Source organism: Channa argus, chromosome 16, assembly GCF_033026475.1.
Source record: "Channa argus isolate prfri chromosome 16, Channa argus male v1.0, whole genome shotgun sequence".
In the NCBI taxonomy this organism is placed as follows: domain Eukaryota; kingdom Metazoa; phylum Chordata; class Actinopteri; order Anabantiformes; family Channidae; genus Channa; species Channa argus.
Genome location: NC_090212.1, coordinates 3340239 through 3360342, shown reverse-complemented (window position 1 = coordinate 3360342; position 20104 = coordinate 3340239). Strand labels below are relative to the sequence as shown.

Sequence of the window (20104 nt, the reverse complement as noted above, 5' to 3'; positions counted from 1 at the left end):
TGTAGCAGCTGCCAAAGAGGAGAAGAACAGACTGCAGCGGACAGTGAGAACTGAAACATTGGTGCTACCCTGCCCATTCTCCAGGGCATTTAAAGGGCTGGTAAGCAGGCAATGAAAATCACAACTGACTCTTCTTACCCTGGAAAGAACATCTTGGAGGTTGTCTAAAGAAATAAATCAGCAGGACAACGTGTCATGTCAACAAAGATAAACATTTTGATTTCATAGTGCCATTATATAGAGGAGTAATACAACAAACCACAATAGAAGTCTAAGACATTCACAAATGAATTGTGTGAGCACGCAAAAAGAAGAAATTGTCAACTGGTAGGGAAAATACAAATAAATGCTGTTCCATGTTCCATATTCCATATACATTACACGTTTGATATTTGGTGAATTACCTCAAAATCAAAGAATATCAAAGTGCCACAGAACCTCTAGGATCTTAGTGTGTTTAACAGAACTGTAGATACATGTTCTGTACACTGTATTCTATAGATTTAAGGTCTCCTTACTCCATAATCATCACTACTAATGAAAACAAAGATTCTCCTAAATTCACTGTATTCCATATAATGCTATTACCACGTAAAGGCAAATGTGTCAACTGCAAAACTTTAAAATTCATCACGATAACGTTGAGAAATGCAGCTGTAGTATGGCTTATGTGATTGGCTGTAATGTCAAATTTCAACCAGCTGTTGTAGGCTGTTACAGGCCTTAGAGCAGAGCCAATACATCATCACTGACTGAACTGTGGTGTATAAGGGTAATAATCTTACCTTGATTCTGTGTTGGTATCCCTTTGCTTTTTGGTGTTTGCTGAAGCATCTTTGTGCTGACATATCTGGGTCACATCCCCAACAGCACAGTGAAAGCTGTGTGACAGTGACCTAAATCAAGTGTGTCTGGCAGGGAGGAAATGAATAATGAGTCAAGTGCTTACAATTAAGAGCATAGAATCCAAGAAGATTTTACTTTTTTCCAGTGTGGCAACAATGTGTAAATAGTAATGATATGTCTGAACTTGAACGTTTAATTCTAAATTTCATTAAAAGCTTGATTATGTTACATCAAAAGGCCATGACCACATAGTTGCCCCACTTTCCAGCATTTACCCTAGAGTGATGAGAAGACAGTTGTTTTAGCTGGGTCTTTGCTGACTCATCATTTCTTCTTCTTCGTTCAAGGTTGAGTTGTCCAGAGTTAGTCCAATCGACAGTGGGGAGACCAAGGCAAAAAGAGAAAAAAGTGTGTGATCATATTTGTACTAGGACATTTTTGTGCTTTTCAGGGTTGGCCTAAAGCTCAGTGAACAGGCTGTATCAGCACATTTCACTGCTTTGATCCCAATAGAGAGAGAGAAAAAAAAAAGGCTCTGGCTGAAGAAAAAGGCTCACTGCATCACATTTTAGGTGTCATGTCAACACGTTAACACGATCGAATTTTATTTGTGGAATTGAAGAAAAACGGGGTAGAAGCAAAAAGTTCCAACTATTCCATGTATCTCTGAGGTGCTACAGTTGCATTTTACCTACTGTGCCACACCAACTTACTCTATAATTACAATTTTATTAGGATGGGAATTTTAATGGGAGCTAGAACTGAACTGCAGACAGGTTGGTGTAGCACACACATGCTTTTACTACTGTTAGGAGTATATGCAGAACGAGGCCGGGCATCCTCCTGTATAAAAGGCCCCGACTTTCCAGGAAAAGAAATTGCCTGGATTGCAGCATGTTTGTCTGAAATTGCAGTACACATTACAGCACTGATGGTACCTTCAGGTAACAATGCAGGTTACCCACGCTGTGTACCCTGATGCACCCCCATACCCTCACAGATGTTGGCTTTCGCACCACTACTGTCTCTCAGTACATCTGACATGTGCTCAGACCCAGAGACTGTGAGGCGTTTCTGCTTAGAACATGTGCACTGCTCCCTTCTTGAGTATCACAGTTTTGGGTTGTATTTCTGCATGTAGCGGTGGACTGTTGCTACAGTTTTCCTAAGTACCCCCAAGCCTATGTGGCTTTAGTTATTATGGTATGACCCGAAACAGTGTAACTGGATATTTTAAATACTTTTCAGTACTTTGTGTGTCCAAACTTTTTAAAGTGTGTTGAAGACATCAAACTGGGAATTTGTACAATTTTCTTTTACAAAATATTAACAAAACAAAACAAAAGTTGTTCAGTGAGAAAACTGACGTTTTTCTACTTCTGTCAATTAAATAAATACTGTATACACAGTGTGAATAAACTTGGAGTTTTACATAGAGATACAAGTTGTGATTTACAACCACAGATTTAGGAAGAATGAAACATTGTTTTACAAGATCAAAATCTGTGACCATTATTTGAACTTGTGTTGTCTATTGAAAAATGGCCAAAATGATCTCATTTTAACTATGTTTGAATGGATTCTAATGTCAACACACAATATTGCTTCAGGATATGTATCTTTGAGTGTTCACATTATGTATATGGGCTTTTAAACTACATATTCTGTTTATTTTCCTATTTGCATAAGTAAAGTTTGGGCTAAACTTTGTCAGGAATACATAAAAACCAAAGTGCTGCCTCCCTAATACAATGGACATGTGAAAGATGAGCCAACAGCCACTTCCTTCCTCTCATGCACAATCCTGCTTAGTTAAGCAACATCAATGCAATAGGCATCAATGTCAATATTTACTTAATGGTAAACTAATTGACATGAACACAAAGTACAGTGGCAGTTATTCATTCATAAACGCAAGTTGTGAAGAAAGGATATTTGAGTATTTTCTCTGAAATACTGTGCTGGTTCCTCCATGCTGTGGTAGGTTTTTCACTCTCTATCCAAGAAATTGTCTCATTGTAACCAGTTGAACAGTGAATACGTTACTACAATATACAGATATTTTCTGGCATTATAGAACAGGACGTCCTGTGGGTCTGTTTAATGGTTTGAGGCACAGTATGTCAAAATAAGACTTCCGTGCCTTCTGAAAATGGTGGTTGACCCACTTCCTGGGTCCATGGCCAGTTGTCACGGCGAAGTCAAAGCATTGTAAAAGAAAAAGGGGAAGGACCCTTAAAGAACTATAGATCGACGGCTGTCGGCTTGTCCCTTCAGGGGCCGTTTTTTGGCATGAGTTTTTACAAGGGATACGCCTTCTGCATCCCAACCCAATGCTCTACCACTGAGCCACCAGGCCCCCTACCCATATTACTACCCATATGAGAAAACAATTTGCTTCGTTACAGGGAATATATGCTTTGCCACTTCTAGCTTGATATTAACAGGACAGAACAACATGCCTTTAAATTTTACAACATGCATTGCAGCAAATGTGCAGGTTAAAATTTGCATGTACTTTCCTGGATTCCTTGTCAGTGAGCTCCCGTTCATGTTATCACAAAAACTGACAGACGGAACATGGTGAAAAAGCATTGTGACATCAGATTAGTTCAACTAAGTCTTGGGGCCAGTGCAGGGCGTGAGGGCTGAAATGCACCACCCTTCTATTTAAAATGAGCCAATGCCGGAGTAGAGGGGGTTCACACCATCAGCACATTTGGGGGATGGGAAGGACACCCAGGCAATCCTTCTGTTTCCAAGAAGTTCAGTTGTTGGCAGGGGAGAGAAATAAAAAAATAGAGTTCATCATTCACGTTTCCTATCCTTGTACTTTCTGATGCAAGCAGACCATGATCTGCTGCAAGGGAAGCATTGGAATTGGGTTGTTTTGACATTTTAAAGTCATTCCCTAAAAAAATGGAGGTTGGCTTTCAGCAATAAATACTGAACAAGCATGTGTTGTACCAAGTAGAATATATTGTACAAGTGTTAATCCAGACTTGGCTTAACAATATACAGTATTAACATTGAACATTAAAAACACATTTTAAACACAACATTTATGAGCAGTCATGAGAAAGTAGACTCCTGAGACAAGGTAGGTTATGTTAAGTCTTTTCAACTCTTCGTGTTTCTAATTCCTCCTGGGGCCACTCCTGCTAAAAGTGTATGCAGCTGCAGTAATTCTGGATAATATGCACACAGGCAGAAACATATATAATCTTTTTATTATGCTCTGAATTTGCAGAGTGCCGTTAAACACATGGTCTAGACCACCCAGAAGTAGGACGAGCCTTGTCTGTTTCTTGATGTTAGTCTCTGCCACTTATGCCCAATGTCTCCAGAATGTCTCTAAAAAAAAAAATAAGTTTTTCTTCAGCACCTGCTTATCAGGTAATAGAAGAAACTACACGACTTTGACATTAGGTGAGGTCTGTGTTCGGAGTGCCTCAGTTTTCCATCCATGATGAAGAGCGCCATAACAGAACAATCTCAGTAGCGGCCTCTTCCTCTTCCTCTGCCACCACCCCAGCCTCTGCCACGGCCGCTGCTCAGGTGTCCGGCCGAGCGCCTCAGCTTTTTCCTCTCCTTGTGGTGCTCGTGCTCTGCCTGCTGCTGCTTTCTCTGCTGCTCGGACTGCAAGAGAGAGATTATTGTTGTGAAAAAATATTTGGTTGGGTTTTTTTGCACCTGGAGATTGATGAGTCAGGAGAAAAAAACTATTAATCATCACTTACCCAATACAAAATGTTTAAAAATATAATTAAGATTACAAATGAAATGCCCTATAAAAGCTCCTTAATCTAATATTTGTGTTTATTGTGCAAAATGAAAACTGACCTCTATGTGACAATGTTGTTTTTTTCTATATCTAATAGGGCAGTAAATCAAATCTTATTCTTATATGGCATTTGCTAGTATTACAAAGTAGTAAATGTTATGAATACTGTATGTTTTTGGTAGTCTTCTCGGGTCCTTCTAGCTCTGAGAACCTAAGACCTGATCCGATACTAGTTGAACATGATCACTGACATTTCCAGATGATACTGTTTTGTTTTTTTTATTTGTGCTTCACTGCTTTGAAGAAATAGAGGGATAAGGAATGTTCATAGGTGACACAGGGGATGATGCATCACATGAGCAGTTTACCTTTTTGAGAGTGAAGGTTAGCTGTTTGCTACCCACTGCAGTGTCAGCCATGTTGCTGGTCCCAGAGTGCTCCTCCAACTTTAGACGGTCCTCCAGAGAAGCCCTGGAAGAATACACAATAGGTTCCTCAGACACAATATTCCTAACATAAAACTGTATTACTACAGTAACATTATTGAGTTTGCAACTGCAAGGCTGTATTCATTATGTACCACATAACCCTTGAGCAATGTGAATCATGATCTGGCTTTTAAAAAGTGTTCCACACAATAAACCAGCACTCCTCCAACAGTTCCATTTAATATATTTCCAAAGACGTACTTCTGCAGTTTCTGCTTGCGGGCAATGTCGTTAAAACTTCTGAACTCCTCCCCAGCTTTGATCTGATAAAACTGAGGCTGGCTTGGCTTCTTGGGGATCGAGGTTTTCTCTCCACCGTTCTGTTCCCTCTCAAACAGGACAGTGTTGTGGTCTGCTTCCTTCCGCTCCTGCTTTCGGCGGTCTCGGTCCTCCTGCCTAAGCAACCGCCGCTGCTCCCTCACCTCTTCCACCCAGCTCTTGTCGTCATCCGAGCTCTCCTCATCTGAGCTGGCTCGGCCCTCTGGTTCTTCCTCGTCTTCAGCCGCCTACATACAGTTATTGGAAAGGTTTGGAAAAGTTACTCACGTCATGTTGTTTCCAGTGCCTTTACCCTAAAGCCTGACTATAAAATGCAGCATGACAGAGTGTGAACAAAAGAGAAACAAATGACCATGTCTGGGGGTTTGCGGAGAGCTGCAAGCTGGTATCACAATTAATACAATATTTCAAATAAAAGAATGTATAAACCCACTGTTTAGTTACACCCACCCCCCTTTGGCTTGGACCAGTTATTTTTTTCCCCTCAAGACTTTTCCTTTGTCACATGGGTGCAGTTCAAAAAGTGGTAGTTCAAGTCTCATGTCTTTTACTCATTCACTTGCCTTTCTAAAGACCTGGATTAAAACTAAAGAGGCATATACATATGTGGAAAAGGTCACAGCTAGGTTTAGCATTACCTGATGAGAGGCAGCAGCCTGCTGAGCCAGCAGACGGAGCTTTTTTTTCCTCTTTTGTCCGACCTTGGAGACGATGGGGTTGAGCAGGCGGAACTCCTCGCTCTGCTCGTCCACCTGGTATTCTGGGTTTTCAAACATCACTTTGAAGCGCTCGTCACCAAGAATGCTGGGGAGAGCCTGGAAAAAGTCAAGAAAGAAGGAAATGATTAGAAGCGATTTTCAGGTAGAGCATCCAGGTTCTGAAAGATCCTGTGTTTTTTTCTCTTATCATTATATATGATGGGACAAGCAGCTAAATACAAGGATAATCTGTAACACATAAACATTTATGGAGAAAATCCCATTTCATGAACATATCTGTCAGTTTATGATAGTGATAATATGATTGTTTTGTAAGGAATATGTTCAGAGTTACACATGGCTGAGACCAGAGAAGTGGGTCCTATTGCAATCAATGCTTTCCTACCTTGCCCTTCTTTTTCCTGGAAGCCACCTCTGCTTCATCATCACCCTCCTCCATCAGCTTCAGAGCCAGCTCCTTGTTTACCTTGGGCAACTTCTGTCTCCGTCAGAACAAATTGTACATTTGATTACACACACAGGAAGCAGAGTTGAACAACAGCTACACAGACAGTAACCAGTGCAAACTAGTTTGAAAACTACATGTTAATCCATGAAATACTGTTTTGTGAAACTAGTATATTTCACAATCTGCACAGAATGAAATACATGTATAAGGAAAACAATGGTATGCCTTTTCTATAATTAGAGAAAAAGTGAAAAGAATAAGTAAATAAAAACTTGTAATTTGCAACAAAGAACTTCCCACAGCAGTTGAGCTGTCAAAACTCATATATTAACAGATCATTTACCTTAATCTGCACTCTCTGGGCTCTGGACTCGTCAATCTTCTGGCGGATCTTATCCTTGCGATACTCCTCGTATGCAAAAGGATTTGCCATGCTTTTGACCTGTGGCCAAACCAAAGAGCAACAGTGTCAAATCTAAAACTTACTCATTTGTAGGCTTTGTCTTTTACAGCATGATCAGTCAAAAAAACTTAGTTAAATATTTAAGAAGTCTTTACACTACTTGACAACATACCTTGTGATAAAGTCTTATGTCCATGAAAAAGCCGTGCATGTAAGCTCTGAGGAGAGATGACCCCACAAGATGAGACAAACCTGAAAGAAATAAAGAAAACTAATTAAATAATTCAATCAAAAAAAAAAAAAAAAAAAATCAATCTAAAGCCAGATGTTTATGAAATATATGTAACCATATTTTCAGCTATGTTATACTGAAATACCATAAACAGGTTTTTTTATTCCTGAAATATATTTGTTACTATTAAACGGATGGTTATATTTTTTGGTACATATTGGGGCTACAGTCAAAAGTCTAAATATTGTTTTCTCATGACAACCATATTTTGTTTTCCATCATCTTGAGTGGTTTCTCACAGGGAGGTATTAGTTTTACTGCTTGAATACAAAATTATTAGACAACTGGACTCTTTTTTTTTCTGAGTCTGTAAGTTACTGTAGATATTCCAGTTGCCTCAGTATGAATACATGTCTATTTTTTCATGGAAAGGAAATTCAGGGGTTTGTTAGCCATTAAATTACATTGAAACGAAATTATTTTATTTAAAATATGTAAGGCAAATAAATAAATTATAATACAAGCTATTAGTAATTTTTTCAAAAAATGGAACTGAGTGGGTGTAGGCCTGTGTTACCTTCTTGTTTTTAAGAGGCTTTAGTTAGGTTCATTGAGATACTTTCTTCAAATTTACAATGCCTGTAAAAGGTATTTACCCATTACATTTTCCCCCTTGTATCAATTGTGCTTAAAATACATTTCCTCCCTTCAAGTCAGCAAATTTAAAAATATATCAACAATTTGGATGATTTCCTATGACATAACACAAACGGTCTTATTTCATAATTCTAACATAGTTTATAGTATTAGTCACCCTTTTAGAAACTTCTAAACAAAAGGAAGAAAAAAAAACAAACACTGAAAGAGGTGTGTCTAAGCTTAACCCTGTATTGATATTCCAAGAAAATGTGTTTAGAGTAACAGTGAGAAGAACTGCGTGGCATCCTGAGAATCCCCACCCTGAAATTACTTGCTGCCAGTCATGAATGGGAAAGGCTACATGCATGGGTTGAGGCAACTGTTAGACAACGTATGTGACGTCAAAGCCCATGAGAAATGAGGCACACACAGAGAATGTGGAATCGGCTGAGGCTGCCTCAAGGTTACATAACAGGGTCAGATTACGAGGCTCACCACGCTGTTGCCTGCCTGCCCCTTCCTCTCCTTTTCACATCAGCCAACCGGCATTAAGCTTCTTGTCATTTGATATCTTTACTGCTGAGTTTGCATTCCCCAGTTCATTCAACCCTTTCCAGTGTTCCACTCCGTCGACCCTCCTTCCTCCCACACTCTCCCAGCTTCTACTTAATCAGTCTAGCCACCCGTGCAAACCCACATGGCGGCAAAGTAGCTCAGATTGATTTAGAGTTTAGGGTTTGACTCACAGAACTGGGATAAAACTGCCTCTTTGTAAAGTGATATCTTTAGACTCCTGAGCTTTTAAATAAAAGCCTGAATGCATTAACTACATGCACTGCTTTTGAAAAGGTTTCCCCCACATGCAGTGAGATTTGTAAGGAGAAACCAAGACAGGAAGGTCTCACCAAGATTTTCCAAGTCCTTCCGGGTGACAAATTTGTAGTCATCATACACCGTGCTCTCCGGACTCTCCTCCAGCTCCTCGGTCAGGTTGTCAAGGAAGGAGCACCATCGAGGTGCAGGGCCTAGAGCCTAAAGGCACGCACACACACACACACACACACACACACACACACAGGCAGACATATTTTAAAACAAAAATAGACTGGGTCATGTTTACTTTCCATTTGGAAATTACTGAGTCCCTTCATTTTCCAGTGAAGTATTGAATTGTGCTGACATGTAAATAAGCACTGATGACAGAGGCATGATGCGGAGAAGTCTTTCTTAGATCAAGCAATCAGTTCACAGCAATAAGAGGCCTTTTTATTTCACTCTCTTAACATTCGAATTCTCACTTTGACACAGCCTTGAGTTCAGAAACACCATTAATGTAATTTGAAAATGGAAAAATAATTTAAGTGTTTTCTTCTTATTCTTATCAGGCCTTTTTTTGGCCTGTGTTGCATTATACGGCTACTACGTGGGGATTAGGAGGTGTGTGAACAAATTCAAAATAAAGCCATGAGGTACTTTTTAGGAGAATTGCTCCAAATGCAGCAGACATAGGATTTGGGCTGGGAATCCTGTAAAGTAAGATGGCCAGTGGCTTAATAAAGACATATTTTAACAGTGAAATTGAGTGAAATGTAATCTACATTAAAGAAAAAGATCTCTGTGCCCAGTTAAGATATGGCATTTAACCCCTGTATCTGGAAGGGGTACGGTTATAAGTTTAGACCCTGGTTCTTCTAGTGGAAAACCATGGGTCCTGCACCCGGTTCCTCTATGGGAACTACACTATGGAATATTTGCACTACGATGGACTTGCATTTTCCCAGAAACATTTCTATCTGTGCATTAATTGTGTATAGGGTAATGAAACCAAAACAAGTATGATGTACACTCCGTAATGTGGCTCAACAGCTCCCGTGCTAAACCTGTGGTATCTGGAAATGTTGAGTCAGAATTCCTCAGAATGGACATACTGCTGCTCAAGGTAGTCAAGAACATCCTATTGTCCGTTGTTAATCTAAATTGTGTTCAGGCCCCAAGACTGTGCACTAGTTTGAAAGAATGGAAATACAAACTCTGGTTAAATGTCTGAATGAAAATGTGCAAATTAATGAAATGTTTTCAATTTTGAATAATGTCAGTATAAGTTAATAGGTCATAAAGAGAGTAGTCACTGTACTATAATTTGTCTACATTTAGACTGATGGACATCTGACCTCTTTGAAATGACTTTGGATCACTTTCCAACGTTGTGCAAGTCAATGACTCTTTATCTTTTTGTTGAAAGGTATGTTTCACATCAGCAGATGCGTCTCCTGAATACCAATCTGGTTTCATTGATCGGATTTCATTGGTTTGTTAACTACTGATTTTACTGTTATTGAAATCGGTAGATCATTGGTTGACTAACATGACAGATTATAGGTGTGTGTTATAATCTTAATTGCATTGTGATCGTCTCTACCTGGTAGTTAGATAAAGGTCAGGTCAGATTTTACGAGCATGCAGAAAACGTGGTTGCCGCAAAAGCAAATACATCACTTGGTTTTTCTTGGAATACAGGGTCAATTCAATATCCATGACTATATAGCCAGTAGTATTTGTGGCACAATGTAGTGCTGTTATTCAAAGTTCAAATCGTATGTGTCTCCACCTTACCCAATGTGTTGACACTGAAAACGCTCAATACCCCGAGTGAGGTCAGGTTTAAATGGGTTAAAGTGGGCAGATGAAAGATCTACTCATTTCACTGAGTTGGATTCCATAGTTGGATGGAAAATTATCTCAAGGACCAGACGGAACTCAGCATTTCTTTCTGTTTCCACATGCAGCCAAAAACAAGAGTCAATAGAATCTAGCACCAAGCACGTTGTTGTTTCTTTAGTTTCATCACTGTTGAGCTGATAAACCTTCCAGCTGTCTTGCGCAGATAATCTGTATTACTGTGAGAAGCTGAACGCTCACGCCAGTTTTCGGCTATTCTGACACGCCAATACCACAGAAACACAAATAGCGGGTTGCTCCCACAATTCTGAACACATGTCCTTGTTTTTCCAATTTCCAAACATCATAAACTATCACATAAAAAAAATCCAGGTCTGGAGGTACTTGGTCAAATCGAGATATGCAGTTTCAGTTCAAGCTGTCAATAAAAAAATTAAAAATTAGAACATTAAAAACAACAATAATAATAAAATACAAATTCCTTTAAGCATGGGCCAATGTTTTTACATGTTATGTTATGCCACAGGAACAGTCAAAAATCAAATAACAAGATTTAAATTTACCAGCACACAAGGCAAAGAAAATCAGCATAGCTGACAATTAAGGGGCCCAACATGTCCAACATGTACTCAAACAGCAAAGTGCGGGTTTCACCTTCTCTCTAACACAGGACAAAAGTTCCTAAGTTTACTGGGTTCATCATTTAGGGAATTTACCCATTTACACAAAGCAAAGTCGGGTTTACTGTAGACACATCGTCTAAAATAGCACAATCTCAGATCATATCAGAGTCACAGGACAGCCTGCTGATAACAACAAACTTTCTCTAGCTTCATCCTTATTAGTATCAGATTAAGGGTGGGGGAAATACATAAACCATCAGTCTCTCTAATGCTTAAGTCTCTGTATCTTAGATTGTTCAGGAGAGTGTTTGTCTATAAGCCGAGCACCGTATGAACAGAATGTGAATGTGACCTCTCCGTTGCAGTTAAGGAACTGAAACTTCTGTGTACTCACTGGGATGTAGAATGTGTTCATCTTGGGATCTTCATTGGCAGTGAAGAGCATACCTGTCAATGATATAACAGATGCAGGCAAAACAATGTGAGGACGGAAAAAGAACTGATATTAACAGAGCTCATCTATAATGGAAACACTGCATTTAGTTCCAGTTATGAACATTAGATGGTCCTATTTCACGTGAAAAACAAAGCACGTATAGCAAACAATTAAATGTTTAAGACTGCTTAAGATTTGAATTGGCACCTTCTATGGAAGAATTCCAACATAATAATGAGAAGCGAGTTAGGAAACTGGTTAAAAGTTGTTTGGTAGTTTAAAGATAGTAAATAAAGACACATTTTGTAGCTGAGTAATGTGCAAAGTTGTCTTTAATTCATTTCTCTGTAACAGCTTTAAGCTTGAAATGACATAATATCAAAACCAAATTATGATTTTATTGACATTAAAGTTCACCTTCAGCTACGGTTCTTGTGTAAAAAGACCAAACTGCACATTGTCAACTTTACTGTAAGGTGGCGCCACCCAGAGCCTGAAAAGAGCTGGAAGACTGCAAAAGATTGTGTAAAGAACACACCTTTGCACAACTGCGAAATGTGATTAAAGAGTAAGAGTATCAAGATTTGAAAAGGTGAAGGAGAAAATTCGGAGTGTAATATATATACACAGCTATTTCAGCCACTTCACCCATCACGCTACTTGTGGCTTTTTTGTCTAGACATGCATCATAGTTATTGGGGTGTATAGAATTTAGTAGTGCTATTTTTTCAGTCTTTGTTTGTAACTAATAAATGATCATCATTCTATTTTTATTAATTACTTTTCTACACATCTGCTATTGTAGGTCAGCACCAGTGACAGAGAGCATGTCTCTACAATGGATCAATAAAGTTGATTTTATGCTGTGACCTTGTTGCTGAAGTTACTTACCTGAGTTTGGATACATGCAAACATCATTAATGTTGGTCTGAGGCTGTATTGAGGAGAACACTTTGCCCTGTGGTGAACAAAGAAAATACACTAGAGATTAAAAAAAGGAAAAAAAATGTGTGTGTGTGTGTGTGTGTGTGTGTGTGTGTAGTTTCACAAATTGAAAAGGTAAAGACTTCATATTAACGTAAAGATGCTTCAAATTGCAAACTTGCAGTTCCCTCCAGAGTATTTTAAAAGTAAGGCCAATATATTAGTTTTTATTTTACACTGAAGACTTTTGGATTTAGGATCAAACAATGAATATGACATGGAAATTTAACATCTACCATGGCACATTTAGCATTTTAAGTGAGTAACACTACACGAATATGTGACTGTGTCCTGTAAGATTATTTGTTCAAACATTTACTGGCTCTAAAGGGCTACTCTTGAGTTTTCTCTGTTTCATTTGTTGTTTGAAAGAGATAGATCAGCATACAAACCAAAGATCTGTCTATGAGAGAAAAAGTCATTTTGAATCTAAGAAAAAAAAATCTGGGATGCCCAAGGAAAACAAACAACAACTGATCCTAGAAGTTTTGTGAGAGCTGTAAAGAAATATGCAATATTACCCACAACCTGCACAAAGAAAAGATAAAGGTATGACAATCCACAATTTGACAAAAACTTGAGCAGAAGCACACAGGCCTCCAGATGTAAACACAGGTTGAATTTAACAAAAAAGTACACAGACAAGCCAGAAACGTTCATCAAGCAAGTTTTATGAACTGACCAAGATGAACCTTAACAAAATAATGGAAAGGTCAGATCTCAGACGATGAAAGGAGCCATAAAGGCTTATCTGTGAAGCACAATGGAGGTACTACAGTGTCACTGCTTGTGCTGCATGGTTGCTTCTTTAACAGACACTGATTTTAATTGATTAGACAACTCATATTGATAGCAGCAGAATGATTTCAGAGGTGTACAGAAACATTTTGTCTGGAAGGACAAAGAAAAAGCGGAAGGTTTTAAAGCTGTGACACACCACATGTCAGGTTACGTTGACTTCATCTGGGCTGAAAAGTGGCGCTAGATCACGCCACAGTGATTACAGCCAATGAGCATGTAGTGCGGCTCATTCTGTTCTTGGACTCCAGGTGTGGCCTGGGGCTTAGACGGGCCAAATAATCACTAGACCTTAACCTAACTGAATGCCCTTTTCATCTGCTAATGAAAAGAATTAAGACAGAAATATTTTGCTCACTTTAAATTTAGTCAAAACTGAAATTCTAAACTTTCAAACCATATACATTTGATGTGGAACCCATATAACTTCAGTGTATAACAAGAATGAATCTCGCTGGTCCCATCATTTAAGTCGGTTTATAAACATAAAAATATCATTCCTGTGCATGTTCATATGTGAAGTCAGGACTTACATTGTCTTTGTTCCACATTTTTATAATCTTCGAATCAGCAGAAACAACCAGGTCCAGCTGATTGTGAAAGGTGAGTGACTTGATTGGCAGGTTGTAGAAGTGGTCTTTAATCAGCAGTGGTTGGTTGGAGCGCAGGTCATACAGCAGCACCTTCAAGAGAAAGATGCTAACAGTTACTTTACACCATCATTAACTGTAACATTAACCCAACAAAATAGTGACGAAGCTGGCTCCACCTAACCTTTTCAATCAAAATGGAGCTTGTGTTGGGAACAGCGTAACCTTTTTGACATCAGCAAATTCATTGTGAGTTGACTACTCACAGGATGAAGAGGCAGTGTTTGAGCCAAGCAAGGGTCAACAGCCATAGTTATTTGTTTTATGTAATGTGTGTCTGTGTGTAATATAATTGTTTTATGCTGCTAAAGCACTAAGCCAGATCTTAAAGAAACATGCAGGCCTCGTTGCGTCATGTCAATCTTAGTCAGGCACAGATGACGCTGGTGAGGAAGTACCCGTTGTCGTTGATGCGGCTGTACAGTGTGAGGAGGCAAGAGATGAAGTTGATAGAGGGTGTTTTGGTGCTGAGTACAGTGGGAGTGTACAGGCAGAGGCTCGCCGCTGTGATCTTTAAGCAAAGGTTGTTAGCCAGCTTCAGAATCAAAGTGTCAACACGTGTTGTTTAAGGATACTCAGTGTCAAAACGACTTTTCCGAAATTCCGGAACATCACAGGTTATTATGCTCAATCTCAAGTTATTCCTACTTTTAGTGGACACCCTCTAGACCCAGGGTCACCAAGATGTAGCCCGCAAGGACCACGAGTAGCTGGGACTGTTTTAAAAATAGCTCATCATAGAACCACTTACCAATGAGCTGCATCAAATTTTTTTGTTGCTATTCTTTTTTAAATCACATTTGATAGTTATTGTAAGAAATCAGTAACATGATCTGTGTCTTCACATAGATGACTATTATTAATTTAATTAATTATTAATAATACCATATAATTAACGGCAAATTGAGCAAATTTGTTATTTCAAAAGTGCGTATTAAGCTGGTAGCCCTTTGCATTAATCGGTACCCAAGAGGTAGCTCTCAGTTTCAAAAAGGTTGGTGACCCCTGCTCCAGACTATGGTGTCTTCATCAAAGCACTCTACCTGTTGGAGCGGAACACGATTGCAACTACAAGCAACATACGGGCGATTGTTTCTAAACTTCCATATAAGTTTAGACAGTGGTAAAGACTATTGTAAGATTTGTTTTGTGTTTGTGCAGTAATTTAGTAATTGTTTCCAACATCAAATGTTTCTAATATTGGAGCACAATTAGGGCCTGGGTATGTTTGAGCCAACCAAGGGTCCACAGCCATAGTTATTTGTTTTATGTAATGTGTGTTTGTGATGTGTCTGTGTACTGATGATGTCATTAGTGACATCATGTGACTTTGATAGTTTGCCTTTGTAGTTTACCTTTAAGTTTATTGACCAGTGGTCAAGGAAACAATACAATGCTAAGGGTTTGTTAAAGAGAGATGCAGTTCAGCTCAGCTACTGAAGGGAGCAGAAGTGACACAGTAACTGGAGCAGAGGAACTGACTACAAGGAGGTGTGGACCGCAACAAGGTAGAAGAAAAAGGTTCTGTGTGTAGCTGTAGAGGCACACGGCTTCATACAGAGTTCTGTGAGTTCAGACATACTCTGAGAAACTTGTTTGATGAAACAGCTAGTGAACGTGCTTGTGAGATTATTGTGCTTAAAGTTGTATGTACAATTGATCTGTCATTGGCTAAGTTGAGAAGCAAGTACAATAAATGTTCAATGTTTGTCTAACAACGATCTCCGGAGTGAAGTATGTGCTGAAGCGTCAGGAGCGTCAGATCCGAGTAAGATCACCTCACCTCTACAGGCAGGATTTCACACCATGTGGGAAGCTGACAGTTTACAATGAGAACAAAAAATAGAGGAAGCAGGGAGCACAGCACTAGTCAAGTGCTGTAGAGTTTCTAATGACCATAGCACAGACTGTAGCTGACAGGTCCCACAGCTCAAGAATATACTGTGTCTCATATTTCTTTGAATTATTAAGTTGGAACAAAGTTGGTGAGCAAAAATGTAGTACTAGTTCCTAAATCAGCGTAATGATTTTTGGCTCACCTGTCCTGTGCTGGTGCCTACGGCCATATTGAGGGAGCCGTTAAACTTCAGCGCAGTGACTGAGGGCAAACCTTCAACTCTGTTGACAAAAACACAATAGAATTATAGTACAGCTCCTTCACTGAGACAGGATAATTAACGGTGAGACAAAAGCTGGATTATTACTACAATGTGCCATAATGATGAACACTGCCATGTGGTTACATATGAATAGTCAGGCTGAAATCAGCTGAAATCCTTTGACATCTTGGTGCCACAGCTTGGTGCTTACTCTGTTCCTTCAGTGAGGCTGCTCAGGGCGCAGTCCAGCATGCCCACTCTGCTGCGGACACGAGGGTCCCAGCACTCAACCCTTCCCTGGTTAGCCAACAGAAGAAATGACAATCAAACAAATGCCGGGCAACTGTTGGTTTCAGCAAGAAGACAAGTCAAGATGCTCTTAAAGAAGTGTTTACTATTAACTTGGACTGAATTTGAACATGGTTTAAAAGCAGCAGTAGGCAACCTCTCATGTTGGCAGCTTTCTAATAGAAGTGGGAGGTTGGAAAAACTTGAACATTAACACTCATCATCAAATCAAATCATGTAACACACTTATTTGTTTATCAGCCCAGCTGATATGTGATGCTTTATACCAAACAATATCAAGGAGATGAGAGAAGAGAAACAGGGTAATCCTAAAATGCAAAATGCTCATTTCTAACCCTTCAGTAAAAGTCACATTTAAGCTTATTTATATAAATTTAGAGCTGTATTTAAAAGTCTTACTCAAATGCAATTAACACTGAACAAGCAAACACCTACACACACAATCACTGCTCCTGCTAATAACTGGTGCCTCATTTCACACACAGCCTGCTCTGGCACTTACCTCAGAGCTTCCTGTGGCAAACAAGTGATGAACTGGGTTAATGTCACACACATTGTTCTCCCTGGGTGAGAAGTCAAGGAAAAAAAAGACCCATCATGAACATCAATGGAGAGCACTGACAGCAAATGTTAATGCACCATAGGCTTGAGTGGGGGTGAAATGTTATTAATCCCTTCATTTCATTTTGTGTTGACAAATTACTATTATTGGATTATTCAAGAGTCACTGCACATAACAATAAAACAGCTAAGGAAAACAGGTTGGAAAACTTACACAGCATCTGTCTGAAGGGAGCTGAGGAAGCGCCCTTGCTCCAGATTCAGTCTGAACACCTCGGAACTGAGAATAAAATATAAAACATTTAAGGTGTCACCCAACCATCTTTTCATCTGGTTGTATTCAATCCCACTCTCATACTACATTAAACAAACTGCCCTTCTCAATAATTTAATGGAGAGGTGTGTTTATTTGCAAGGGGGGGGGGTGTCATCCAAAATCACCTGGTTTCATGCAGCTGTTGGGGGTCAAAATGCAGTTTAGATAAGTTGTCGCTAACATACAGTTTGTCAGTAGGAGGTGTCCTTCAATTCATCACCACTAAATACAACACAGATTGTTCGTATGGTCAGGGACCACTTTCTGAATCATTCTTAACAAATAATGCCATTCAAGATCAGTTCAGTTTGTTTTCATATAAGTGTAGCAGAGAACAAAAATAGCATTGTTAGTTTTTTCCAACATTCTCCAGACCTATCAAATACTATACAATCAAAATGAATAATAATAATAACAATGAGCTTTTTCTTAAGATAATTCTTTAGCTTTCTTATACTGCAATATTGAACCAGGGGCCATACAATGCTTATTTTTTTCATTTCTGGGTGGGAATAATATAGTCACCTTTATTGCATCTCTTGAATAGAATGATCAAGCTTAATACATTGCTATTATGACTGGACTAATTACTTGCTGCATTTCCCTATTTCTAGCCTGGCTGTATTCTGCAGTTCAAAAGTGAGAAGAAAACACGATTCAAATTGTGGATGTTGTTATATGACAGCACTGCAGCTAAGTTGATGAAGTGCTGCCAATGGAAATTCACATAGTTCCTGAATATTTTAGCTGAAACACAACTTTGCAACTTTTTGCATTGTGCCAACACTCCAACCGTGAAACAAAATGAATGGGCCAAAACAAGCACAATGTATGTTTTACCATGGGCAAAAGTCTGCACAATCCTCATTAAAACGCGCACAAGATCAATCTAAAAACATCTCAACATTCATAATTTTGTCATACTCTCACCTGGTCCCTACAAAATAAAGATCACAGGAGGGGTAGTGATAGGAAAAGTCACGTCCGAACTTTGGAATACGTGTTTTGTAGTAATGCCCGTGCTGGGAATGGAACTCAACGTAGCGGTCACAGTGCAGAAACACCAACTACACAGAGACACAGGAAAACATGGTTCATTTAAAAACACTTATAATCAAAATGCTGAATGTATAGGTTTAACAGACTTAAGACACTACATTACATTAACATTTTGATGCACCAAATTTAAAAATGTCATTCTGTTAAACATACTAGCATGAAAACATGGTTTAATAGCAACACTGTTTTAAGCATCAGTGGTTACTTTCTCTGTGATGGTAAATTAAACTACAGAGATCATACTGTACATATAAAAAAGGAAAAAAATCCAATAGAAAAGTGTTAGAGCGGCAGCCCCCCAGCATCTTACCTTAGAGTAGTCATCAGACAGGATGTCAAAGGCCACAACTTTAAGAGATGGAAAAGAAACTTGTCAAATTTTATGTTGTCCATGAACATAAGGGCACAACAAGAAATAACATGTTGAGTTACCCTCTGAGTCCAGACAGCGCTCAAACTTCAGGGACAGCTGATAGGTGTCGTAACAGCGAATCCTGGGCTTGTAAGTGCCTGAAATTAATGAAAAATATAATAATAAAAAACACGAAATGACGAGTGATATCTCGATAATTTTTCAAAAAGGTTGGTTGAAATAATCACAACAGGTCGTCTCACCTGTTGCCAGGATAAACTGCCCATCTCGGGACACTTTGATAGAGGTGCACACTGTGGGCATTTCAAAGTCCTGGATGAGCTCAATTCTGCGCTGGATGTCTGGGGGGGAATAATTCAGAATTAAAGAATTCAGAATAATGACACGATTTCTGATGAAAATTAACTAGTCTGGTGCAGTAATTGTGGCAGTATACTCACCAACATCTTTCTTTTGGAGCTGTCGCTTCTTCCGATCTGACAGCCACTGCATCAAAGAAATAGAGGTGATCAGAACTCGAGAAATAAGTGATAAAGCAGCTCAGTACAGTTACCGCAATACTTTCTTATATCGTTTAGCTGTGCCGCTTGTTTGTAGTGGAGGTCGATTAATAGTACTAACACAATATTAACAGTTACTCAACATAGTGGTGAAAGTTGAACTAAGGAGAAGCGCAGTTTCAATGTTATTATAACGTTATAGATACGTTCACGTGTTTATTTGAAAGGTTCCATTAATGTGGCGTATTACTGACCAGAGTTTAGCAATGACATTAATTTAATGCACAAAGTTTGGACTACACTCGTGCTAACTGTGGTAGCTAACTAGGTAGCTAGTTTCAGCTGTAACTTAGCAAAGCAGTGACTTTATAGCTCACAAACGTAGCGTTATGAACCAGTCGTGCTTCTTACCTCTGGTAAAGACTTTCCATGGCTTAAATTATAAATCTTAACATCATTCACACTAGATATCTGCATTGTAGAAAGAGAACAAGACTTTAGTCATACATATCACTGTTACAACAAACCGGTGGACTGCATTAGACCCACGTTGTTGCCTCTGAGCAAAAACAGGAAGTGAAGGTGAGTTTTCCGAAAAGGGTCCGATGGGAAACCACACTATGGATAGGACACGGTTCCCAACCTCTCTAAAATTTTCCATGTTTAAAAATTTAACAAAAACATTTTTAAAAATCTAAGAAAAAATACCACTAATGCTTATTTAAAAATTATTAGCATTATTAAGTTGTTTAAGTAAGACTGGGTTTAAGTATGGCCAATATAAGCAAGAAAAACAACAAAAGGAAATATGGTGAAAAAGGTAAGTCATGATATAAAAAGAAAGAAATTGACATAAGTCTTATAAATTGACTTATTAAA

At 38.9% G+C, this 20104-nt stretch overlaps 1 protein-coding gene across 1 annotated transcript; it reads right to left on the bottom strand.

The window, feature by feature from the left end:
* Positions 1-2207: 2207 nt before the first annotated feature.
* On the bottom strand, positions 2208-19801 carry nol10 (nucleolar protein 10). The gene is made up of 21 exons (XM_067480252.1): positions 19637-19801; positions 19166-19211; positions 18968-19066; positions 18785-18862; positions 18663-18700; positions 18224-18360; positions 17192-17257; positions 16919-16979; positions 16319-16404; positions 16048-16126; positions 13892-14041; positions 12468-12534; positions 11535-11587; positions 8744-8870; positions 7140-7219; positions 6908-7006; positions 6502-6594; positions 6036-6212; positions 5320-5624; positions 4999-5101; positions 2208-4485 (listed from the first exon to the last, which is right to left on the bottom strand). The coding sequence occupies exons 1-21, from the start codon at positions 19700-19702 to the stop codon at positions 4342-4344; spliced, it is 2154 nt and encodes a 717-aa protein (XP_067336353.1). The 5' UTR covers positions 19703-19801; the 3' UTR covers positions 2208-4341.
* Between the last annotated feature and the right edge of the window lie 303 nt (positions 19802-20104).